The sequence below is a fragment of the Amphimedon queenslandica genome, unplaced genomic scaffold (genome assembly GCF_000090795.2).
Source record: "Amphimedon queenslandica unplaced genomic scaffold, v1.1 AMPQUscaffold_13215, whole genome shotgun sequence".
NCBI lineage: Eukaryota > Metazoa > Porifera > Demospongiae > Haplosclerida > Niphatidae > Amphimedon > Amphimedon queenslandica.
This window is the reverse complement of record NW_003546549.1, coordinates 22,854-33,533: the sequence shown is the minus strand read 5'-3', so window position 1 is coordinate 33,533 and position 10,680 is coordinate 22,854. Positions and strand designations below refer to the sequence as shown.

Genomic DNA, 10,680 nt, shown 5'->3' with positions numbered 1-10,680 from the left:
ATGTTGACTCTTTCTATCTTAGGAAAGTTATTGAAGTATATAAACTAAAGGTATTTCTATTATTGTGAACCGATTGGATCATCATTGTGAATGTATCCTTATAGATTATCCAGGACATGAACGCATTCAAAAGATTACTAAGAGATGCAGAGATTAATTACTACTGCTTGTATAAGTAAGATAATAGTGGTAGTTGTGTTAATAAAACCCAAGCATATAAGACTTTGACCTAAATTAATGCATAATTATTATTATGATCAAGATCAGCTCATGTGTCACTCACTAAAAATGTGGAAATCCTTTGTTTGGTGAAACTAGTATTAAATTAGTAAAAATTTGAAAAAATTTTAATTACAGTTGGTACATGTAGTTTGCAAGTTGTATTATCTAATAACAGCACTGTCGAATTAATAATTAAAGATGTGTTTTTTAGATGTTATACGTTCCTCCAGTCTACTGGCAATGCTGACTTATTGCTCAAGTGTTCGTTGAGAGAGGCACAGAGTCAAAATGAAAAGGAGAGCAAAGCAGTCTTGGATTCTCTTGATGAGTTTATGCACAGAAAAAATGAGACGGTGACAAAAAAGACATCGGCTACTGCAACCGGCTCAACTATAGACCTCATATAAATTATTATATTATTGGCAGCAGTAATGCTTTTATACCATATATAATATTTGCTATTCTAATATCTATGCTACTACTAATTTTACAAATTATAATAATGCGCCAATTATTATTGTATGCGAGATATTTTGATTTGACCTTTGTCCCACTTGTACATGCATCAAGATGTCTGCCTCTGGTGGTTTGGCAACTAAACCAGACATAACCTTACTTCCCGTGTTGGTTCTCTTAAAGATCGAATCTTTCCTGAAGGAAGAGGACAGCCAGTCACTCAGTTTGGTATGCAAACGTTTATATTCAGTTTTACCACGTTATCTAGTCATAAGGGGTAAGGATTTTATGATAAGTGGCCCAGGTTGGGGCCATTTCACACCCGAGCATTACTTCAATGGCCCGCGGCTGACTGGTTCGGTGAAGAAGTTAGTAATATCTTTAAAATGGAAGGATCAAGGCTGGGGGAATCGGAAGGGAGACATCTTTTTAAAATTAATGAGAGGCGAAGAGGCTGTTGCAGTGAAGTACCATCCGCTTGGCGTTGCTCCACACAAAGAGGAAGAAGCAAGGACGGAGCTGATGAATGAGCCCATTGTAACTGAAGCTAGAGCAGGAGACTATTATGAGTTTAGTAGGAATCCTGGTGGAGGTGGTGGTCATAAACTTACAGTTAAAAACTACAGAGTAGTTGTACATTATATATAATAATAATTATTATTAGTGGCAATGGAGATTTACTCTCAGCTGTCACTGCCAATCGTTACTGTCATTTTTTCTACACTATCGTAATTATCACAGCCATTTTTTCCATTTTACTCTCCTTGTCAACTGAACATTCATTTGGTTTCATTATGTCGCTGTCAATTATCACTGTCATTTTTCTCTATTTAGATCTACTCAATTAGATATCATCTGAATAATGAACATTGATCTCATCATTAATCACTTTCAGTCTTTAGTTTAATGTTATCATATTAAGTACTCTTAGTTTCTATGGTAGGTGTATTATATTAGTAGACTATTGTGGGCTGGCCAATAAATTCCGTCACACCTACACAGAAATTTGATTCTGTAGCTATGAAGCTTCTCCTTGCTGTTGCAATAACATTTCTGTTTGTGTTTAACTGCCAAAGTGATGAAGATCTAACCCCTTTCATAGCTTGGTCTGACAAGTAAGCTAAAATCAATAAAAGAGTCTTATAAATCAAACACTGCAGTGACTTGCTCTCCAGGATGCAAACCAAATACAACATTGATGACCTGACTAGTGACTTATCTAAGCTTGAAGCTGGAAAAGTTGACCTGGTTATTCTATTCAATTCAAGAAAAGTAAGTAATGATAAAGATGCAGTCAATCTGCACAAATCATGCAGCATGCCATGGCCATATGTATGACTACAACTGACTGAATACAGTGTCTACATACTTCTATTGATGAAGCCGATGTGGCTTTGTTGTGCATTGAATGCAGTGAATACACTAATGCTAAAGCAGTGTTACTCATTTTATACCTTATGTTTAGCTCTCATTCAGTGGGATTGCTCAAAATGGTGGTGTCTTTTATGAAACGTCCTCTGCTCTTGAATATTTAAAGAATGAGTTTGAATCATCTCGCTCGCAGTATTGGACAGGGTATAGGTCTATTGGAGCCAATTGGATGGCAGAACTTGCAAATAAAATGAGACTTGGAATACAATACAAAAGTGACAGAGGTATTATAAAATGTTTTAATAGCTCTTATGCTATTTTTATATGACAGAACTGAAGAATGCATCCATGCTAGCAAGCTACTCTGACCCAAATAATCTGCTAGTTATAAATCTTCAAGGTGATGACATCAAGGCTCATGGTATGTATTGCATGGTAATATCTCTAACTATGCAATTTAAAATGTTCAGATCATTTTATCAATTCTATCATGACAAAAGTAAGGGAAATGAAGTTAACTTATTTAGCAATTTACACAAGCAACACTGAACTAGTAAGTACCTATTTGACCATGGCACATGTCAATTAAGGAATATAATCCTTATCATTCATAGAGGCATTTGATACATCCTCGGAGCATTAATGATAAAATAAAAGTCAAAGGAGGAGAAGAAAATTCGGTTGACAATAACTGCCCAGTTGGCGGACTATTCAATAAGAGTGAAGATGGATCACCTTGTATGCTTTTCTGCATGAACAATAATGTTGTATTTACACCAAATGCAAGCAATTCAGCATACACCTGCTCACTAAGCAGTCCTTATAATGTTACTGGATGCTGTGAATCAGACCTAAACAAGTAAACTATACTCTGTCTGAATATCTACTTAATATTACTGTGAATATTTATTTTTGACATTTAATTATAATTATAGGACTCTAGGCTGCATGAATGAGTCATATCCTTTTGTTAAAGTGGAGTATGTTATTGAGAATGTCACACAGTACTCTGATGCTAACTCGTGTCACCGGACAATATTTGATGAATCAGTTTTTCCAGTGAGACCAGAGGCACCTCACTTTGAGAATGCAAGGCCACAAATCTTGGTAATCTTAAAGTAAGCTCTGCAAAAATATTACTTTGATGCTAATTAACTTTTATTTTTCTTTCAGATTTATGTTTCCTAGTTATCAAAATTCATCAACCCCAAACTCTTGGAATGTTACTATTAATGTCACACATTCCTACATATGGCTAGAAGAGGATAAAGTTGAGCCTGAAGAAGCTCCAGAAGATGACAAAAATCAAGGCACAATCACTTTCTTCTCCATCACTCAGAGAGAGTCGCCAAGTCAAAACCTCTACACTGCTTTCAAAGTTAACTTTGGATTAAGTTACAGCTGTGGATCAAATGAGTACAACTTTTACAGTACATCAGCAATCAATGGATCTAGTGTTCTACTTGAAGGGATGCAGGTAGACAAAATTATGGTTTCAATATTGTTAGCAATGTGAACTGATTATTTAAAATCCTCTCTCCTCGTTCATTCTTTAGGTTCAACCTTATAATGTGTCATCAAATGTATTCTCATCAGCTGATAATTGTGCAGGGTATCTAACAATCACTGCATGGATGGGTATTATTGCTGTGAGTCTCCTTATACTCATACTATACATATCGATTGTTGCTGCATTCTCCATCGCTCCTGTTGACGAGTTTGAAGATTCACGCGAAGAAACAATTAAAATAGAAAAGATGCATTAGTCAGTAGGCAGCAGAAATACTTTGATTAATAATAATTATTATTGTGTAGATTATTTATATTTGTATAATATAACTTATAGCTTGCTTTAAGTTGATGTTTGTGTGCTTGTGTGATTTATTATATGTCCAAGTCATCATCTGGGTCGCTCTCATCCCAGTCATCAACTTCATCTAATTCATATGTTACTAGTCCACTACCCATCTAGAAATATAAAATGACAGTCTTTATAGACACATTGTACTGTATCAGATGAGGGATAAATTATCATGCATAACTTTTTGTACAATTAAAAATAAAAGTGAAACCCAGCTATACGTATATGAAAAAATAGCTCTATAATTTCCATCTCGATGCATTTACACGTACTTGTGTTTCTCCACTTTTGTTAATTTGTTGTGTATAAGGTAAAATAACACGTGATCTGTCTTGTTTCTGCCTCTCTGTCAAACGAAGGTCAAAGGTCAAGTTAGCAGTTGGATCAATGGGAACCTACAGTGATAGGATGCCTTGGATAATTATACTCTCATTAATTTTGCTAAAAATACCTGCTCAACTGATTTCTCTATTTTATTCTTTTCCTCATACTTGTGACAAATTATATCTTCATTTTCGATAGCATAGGTATTTATCTATAATACCAAAAACTAATAATAGCAATCAATTTATTATATTTCCTCACTTCTCTGAGTATCTTTCCAGATTTTCTTTTGTGGCATAAAGAGCACAAAAGTTTTTGATCATTTCTTCTTGGAAACATTCTTATAGTTGATGACATCACGTGGTGGAGTCCATTACTTATGTGATCTTCACAAAGATCATGATGAATGAGATAGTATGAGGTTGAATAGCTCTTTCCTATCATAGTAGTAATATGATCCTTTTCTCTCTCTATTCTCTCTTACCTAATGTTTGAATGGTTCTACACAATTCAGTATACTCATAATAAATTAGCAAAGTAGATAAGTTATCAACAATGAGTGCTAAACTGGATGACATTGCTGGTTTAGGAAACCGAAATATATTCATCAGTATATCTGGAGACTTGTCACTGTACCAAATTAAGAAATTGTAATTCTAACACAATAAGTATTATTGGCAAAATTACAGTAATTTGAATTATTCTCAAAATTTTACATTACAATAATTACCTTTTAATGTTCCAGCCTACTGGATCAGTTAAACATTGACTAATAATTATTCTATTAAATAATAATAATAATAATAATAATATTAATATTAATAATAACAACGTGCAAGTATTTCTAATACTTACCTCTTAAGTACAAATTCAGACAGACCTCCTATCCATGTATCTTTAGACAAGTCCGTAAGTAACACATGCACAATGTCATACCTAACATCAGTATCATTATTATTCATGATGATACATACATAATTAATTACCTTTTCACAAGTTGAATTAAAATATTTCTTAAAAGTGGTCGGCCATTATGCTCAGTAGAATCTGTCACATAAAAAAATGACAATAAATTTCAATAAGTATAAGAACCTTCAAGTAGTACTTTAGAGCTCTCCTCTGTACCAGAAATAATGCTCTTCAGCAAAACTGCCATGATTGAAATTAATCTTAATGTGATAATAATGAATGATTAATATTGTTGTGGGCGTGCCCCCGTGTTAGAGTAATTAGTACCAGAGACACATGACCTCAGTGTCAGGTATTGGATCCTCTCCTCTTATTCTTACCTCCTTCACTCTGATCAGGAGCCTACCATTACTCCTCCTCTCTTCCTTTACTAGGGTCCTATAGTTTCTGTTAGATTTGTGCCTGAGGCTATCAAAGAAGGAAGAAGAGGGTGAGAATGGCAATGGCAGATAATGAGATGTCTGGTTTAACGCAAGAGGAGAAAGAGGTCTTGTATAAAGTGATGGAGAGAGCAAAAGTGAGTTTAGAGGCAAATCAAATGGGGCTAATGCTAGCTAAAAACGGAATATAATAAAGGAGTTACTTGTACAGTACAAGCAGAACTATTACCATTTTATCCTCCAGTACAAAAGCACTATAATAGATGCTACAGTGTCTCTGATAGTAATTGTGTATAGCAGCAAGTTGCATACATGGAAAGCTAAAAGGCCTCTTGTTTTGTATTATATGTGTATACTGTACATTAACTGTAGTCTATTGTTTTCATTGCTGCTAATTAGTTCCATGGATACTAGTGTGTCATTGTTTTGGGTGTGGTATATTGTAACATAATACGTATTACCAATCCTTACATGACTTACCTTCCTTCCCAACAATACATGTTTGTAGTCATGTACATGCATTCCCTTAGCCTCCCATTTCTTGTCCTATTCAATTGATCATGAGTTATTCCTTCAATGTTTGTGTGTGTATTATTTAGGGCCCACTAAAACAGTTGCATTTAATACTTACATATGTTTGTGGTTGCAAAACTGCCAGTTACAAGTGTACACTACAGTCATAGAATTATCAGTATGTATATATATACAGAAACCTTGATTATTGGTTATTATTAGTTTCCTATTGAAAGTGATAACGTTGTTCGTCAGTTTTGCTATGGTTTGTGAACATGCAGTGATGTGGCATTACTAGTTTCAGTCTTACTCTAAAACCAATTTTATTTTTGAGATTTTTCTATTGGCTACTGTACATGTGCAAAACCTTCTAAATTCTAAAATGTTCCTATAATTTATCATTTTTGTATGTTTACTTACAACAGATGTACATGTAATAGGAGCATTATTAGTAACTTGATCGATACTTTTGAAATTAGAAGCAGTTTTAATTTTACCACGATGATTCTACAACACTATAATTTCAGCACTAATTGTTGATAAACATGTACATGTATGAACACATTTTGAGCATAGTACACTATTAGATCCATGTATGTACATGAATTGTATGTACATGTACATGTAATGTTTGAAGTGTATCTATTATGTGTTCTTGAACCATATATCTATTGTACAATTGATACTGTACATGTAGAGCTTAATCATCAATACAGTTGATAATGTCACTGTTGTAGTTTAGCAGCTTTTATTTCTTTTTAGGAGTTTGATAGAGCAACTGTAGGCAAAGTAGCAAATAAGTGAGTGAAGTATTCCTTCCTCTCCTCTCCCTTCATTCCTCTATCGACTGCCATTGAATCTCCTTCTTCCATTGATTTATATCTTTTTTCTATTTTACAACATATCTTATCTTTTCTTTTCCTCCCCTCTCTCTCTTTCTCTTTCTCTCCCTCCCTCCCTCTCTCTCTCTCTCTCTCATCTTTTTTGTTCAGGCCATTAGAAGGACAGTTATACAAGTGGACCAATCCAATCAAAGGATGGCAACCAAGATGGTTTTATGTTGACCATGATCAAGGTGTCCTCCATTACTGTACTGTAAGTATACAGCACATGCAACTACAAGGCATAATATTAATGCGTGTTTTAGTTTTTAGTACACGCATGTAGTGTACACCATTTTGTTTATGCTTGTGGCTTAATTGTTTAGACAGTCTTAAGGTTACTTGTGTCAATTATTTGAATGCCATTGCTCTAATTTACACTCTAGATGTGGGCTAACGAGCCAAAATTTATTATAGTATCAGTATCATTATATTTACTAGTTTACTGTGTACACATGATTGTACATGTGCTAATGTATTTTTTGTGGAAGAATTGCCTACAAAACCACAATTCATTGCATTACTGTTGATAGAGTGTATTGATTAGGGATTATATTGTTACTTTGAGGGGGTGCAGTATGTGTTTCATCATTGCTGCATTGTCTTACAATAGCATCAATGAGTGGTTATTGTTTGATGTTTGTATTTTGTATAGTCGGAAGAGAAAAGGAAACTACCCCCAAGAGCTTCTCTTCACCTTTGGGTAAGTGGAAACAAATACTTTAAGACCCTTTTACTTTAATCTCTCCCTCTCTTTCTTTTTTCCTCTCTCGTTCTTCTCCCCCCCTTTTCTCCAGGGTGCTGTTGTATCTCCTAGTGATGAAGATGCTCAGTCATTCACAGTACAGGCGGCAAACAGTGACACATATAGACTGAGGGCAGCTGATGCTAGGGACAGGCAGTCCTGGGTCTCGCGTTTAAGACAAGAAGTAGAGCATGCAAATGGACTAGCAGCTGGACCTAAAGAAATGATACAAGTTAGAGGGAGGGAGGGAGAGAGAGAGGGAGGGAGAGAGAGATACATAGCTCTGTGTGATAAGAGATGCTTCGTTTATTGTTTTATTTTCTTCTTTAGTCTTCTGCTGCTTCTACTGGTAATAGTTTAAACTCTTCTTCTAGTAATCAGACTCCATTACAATCACCAGTTGCTGGAACTAATGCAATGTCACCTGCCACTGGTGGGACCCCAACTAGGAAAAATACTAAAAAGTATGTCATTATGTGTCGGTACACTTTATACACACTGTATTATGTACAAACAAAGATTCATTTATATTAAGATAGATTCACACTAAGGAATGAATTAGTATTGTAGTGCAGTTTGAAGCAAAAATTAAAATAGCATTTGTCTTGTTTTAAGACTCTTTTAGCAGTTCACTTCTTTTACTCAAGTCATGCATTATAACCAGAAGTGTCAATCGACATAACATATGGTGTTAATAGTTAATACAACTCTTGATTTACATGCATGTACGTTTACAGGCACTTATAAGCACATACATGTACCTGGTTTACTATTAAATACATGTATAAGGATTTCATTTTTTAGCAAATTAAAAAAATTGTAAAAAATTCAATTTTGATTGGAATAAGCTCAAACTTGCTACACAACACAAAAACATGTATGTGTATCAGAAAAAATTATAAAAGTTGAGAATTCTTTCCTTTTCAATTTTGGTGAAATTTGGCCCGAGACCGTGTACTATAGTACAGGGACTTTTGCCTGATTTTGGAGCAACTTTAAAAATTCATAAAAAATCAGAATTTGATCGGAATCAGCTCAAACTTTTTACACCACATAAGTACATGTATATGTATCAGAAAAAATTATAAAAGTTGAGAATTTTCTCTTTTTCAATTTTTGGTGAAATTTGACCTGAGACCATGTACTATAATACAGGGACTTTTGCCTGATTTAGGTATTATCTACTCTTGATAGTATACTGATGACTATTTTTATTTCACAGGACTCAACTTTCTGCTCCACTTCATCTCTCTATCACTAAACTAGGCAACAAGAGGAGGGGAGGCAATAAGAAAGGAGGAGGAGTAGGAGGAGGGGCATCATTTCAGGAACAAGTCGATGCATTTCCTGGTGGAGATGCCATGCTTGATTCTTTAACGAGACTCCAGTCATTACAAGAATCACTCCAGCAGCAACTAGAGGTCAGTTGTATATCATACAGGACTTGCATTTGGTTTTTATGAGTTCTTATTACATTTCTTGGCACTTTTAAAATGTTATAAGCTAAATTAAGTTTTGTCTATGATTTGTTAACGTTGCAGCAAAAACCCTGCACTATATAGTGTAGGGTTTTTGGCCAAAATTATAAAAATGGTTAGGAGAGAATTTAAAAAAATTGTTTTGATGCGTATACATGTACTTAAGTTGCATAGAAAATTGAGTTCATTCTGTTTAAAATTAGATTTTTATAAATTTTTGAAGTTGCTAAAAAATTGGGCCAAAGTCCCTGTACTATAGTGCAGGGTTCTTGGTCAAAATATTTTGCCAAAAATGAAAGGAGAGAATTTTTCATTTTTAATAATTTTTAAATATATATACATGTACTTATGTTGTGTTGAAAGTTTGACCTGGTTCTGATCAAAATTGAATTTTTTATGAATTTTAAAAGTTACTGAGGATTGGGCCAAAGCCTCCCTGTACTATGGTAGAGGGTCTTTGGCCAAATTTTGTCAAAAGCATCAAGGAGAGAATTCTCCATTTTATAATTTTTTATGTATATACATGTACTTAAGTTGTGTAGAAAATTTGAGCTTATTCCAATCAAAACAGGATTTTTTAAAGAAATTTAAAAGTTTCTTTAAAGCTATACATGTACATGTACTACAAAAACTTTCAATCATGTCAGAAATGATGTGGCTTTTGCAAAACTTAAAAATTCTTTTTATACTTTGCTTACATCTCTTGGTGTAAAATATGGTTTATAAAAAATTATAATATTATTTTACTAGATGTACATGTACAATTGTACATGTATAGTATCGTGTCATTATTATTTTTATTTGTAGAAGACTGAAGGAACCGGCCTTGTTCCACATGACAAAGTATGTCATATACTGCCTCTCTCTTTCTCTTTCTTTCTACATACATCTCTAATAATATCCTTCATTTCATTTGCTCTCTTTATAGAACCTTCTCCTATTAAAGAGCACGTCAGTAGCAGCTGTACAGAGCGTTCAAGACTGTCTGGCAATGATGAACGTTAACCTTGGCCGTCACTCAGGAGGGACCTCCCCTGCTCACCACACCCTCTCTCAACCCATCCTGCCCTCACCCACGGCAGTGAGCTCTTCAAATAAAAAGAAAAGCTCTCGCTCCAAGCATCGCCCAGTGAGCATGATGGACCCTAGATCCATGAGCAATAGCAGCAGGCAGGATGATATTGATGATATGTGGGGAGACGATGAAGATGAGGGTTTATCAAGATCCCTCTCTGTCTCTGAGGTACAGAGTCAAAGGAGAAACCAGCAGCAGCATGCTGGTAAGGTCCTCTCTAAGGAAGCACCATGATGGAATATATATAGTCCTTTCTTCTTAATGTCGTTCCTTTGTATTATGCTTGTGTGTGTGTCTTACTCTATTGAATTTATTGCTGATTAAATTAATTATTGTAATACTAATATTATAACGCTTAATAAATAAGATAGAAAAATCATAATGCAAGTCACTGGCACTGTCACT

At 34.6% G+C, this 10,680-nt stretch overlaps 3 protein-coding genes across 8 annotated transcripts in view; 2 read left to right on the top strand and 1 right to left on the bottom strand.

Moving 5' to 3' along the window:
• LOC109584369 (uncharacterized) overlaps positions 1–3,980 on the top strand; it is an 8,691-nt gene extending 4,711 nt beyond the window's left edge. Inside the window, exons 1-10 of one of the 4 annotated variants that reach the window (XM_020000079.1) lie at positions 1,534–1,617; positions 1,681–1,793; positions 1,839–1,950; positions 2,144–2,333; positions 2,381–2,470; positions 2,520–2,602; positions 2,664–2,908; positions 2,985–3,167; positions 3,223–3,526; positions 3,606–3,980. In XM_020000079.1, the coding sequence (XP_019855638.1) occupies positions 1,615–1,617; positions 1,681–1,793; positions 1,839–1,950; positions 2,144–2,333; positions 2,381–2,470; positions 2,520–2,602; positions 2,664–2,908; positions 2,985–3,167; positions 3,223–3,526; positions 3,606–3,815 (1,533 nt within the window). In that variant the 5' untranslated portion in view covers positions 1,534–1,614 and the 3' untranslated portion in view covers positions 3,816–3,980. Of the gene's footprint in view, positions 1–1,533; positions 1,618–1,672; positions 1,794–1,838; positions 1,951–2,143; positions 2,334–2,380; positions 2,471–2,519; positions 2,603–2,663; positions 2,909–2,984; positions 3,168–3,222; positions 3,527–3,605 lie in introns of those variants that run through there. The other 3 variants (XM_020000081.1, XM_020000080.1, XM_020000082.1) reach the window with 3 other exon arrangements.
• LOC105313795 (elongator complex protein 5-like) lies at positions 3,922–5,395 on the bottom strand. Its single transcript, XM_020000085.1, has 9 exons — positions 5,327–5,395; positions 5,221–5,281; positions 5,090–5,170; positions 4,965–5,015; positions 4,719–4,864; positions 4,496–4,671; positions 4,362–4,445; positions 4,183–4,305; positions 3,922–4,017 (listed from the first exon to the last, which is right to left on the bottom strand). Exons 1-9 carry the CDS (start codon positions 5,388–5,390, stop codon positions 3,934–3,936), a joined length of 870 nt encoding a protein of 289 aa, XP_019855644.1. The 5' UTR covers positions 5,391–5,395; the 3' UTR covers positions 3,922–3,933.
• A 36-nt stretch (positions 5,396–5,431) lies between these two features.
• LOC100638434 (oxysterol-binding protein-related protein 11-like) lies at positions 5,432–10,678 on the top strand. Of its 3 annotated transcripts, none has more exons than XM_003388677.3 (10): positions 5,432–5,495; positions 5,578–5,720; positions 6,859–6,896; positions 7,089–7,191; positions 7,633–7,680; positions 7,775–7,954; positions 8,053–8,186; positions 8,945–9,143; positions 10,008–10,043; positions 10,129–10,678. In XM_003388677.3, exons 2-10 carry the CDS (start codon positions 5,640–5,642, stop codon positions 10,507–10,509), a joined length of 1,200 nt encoding a protein of 399 aa, XP_003388725.1. In that variant the 5' UTR covers positions 5,432–5,495; positions 5,578–5,639; the 3' UTR covers positions 10,510–10,678. The 3 variants fall into 3 exon arrangements, with proteins under 3 accessions (XP_003388725.1, XP_019855642.1, XP_019855643.1); XM_020000083.1 differs by having other exon boundaries at positions 5,578–5,732; XM_020000084.1 differs by lacking the exon at positions 5,432–5,495 and having other exon boundaries at positions 5,513–5,732.
• Positions 10,679–10,680: the final 2 nt, after the last annotated feature.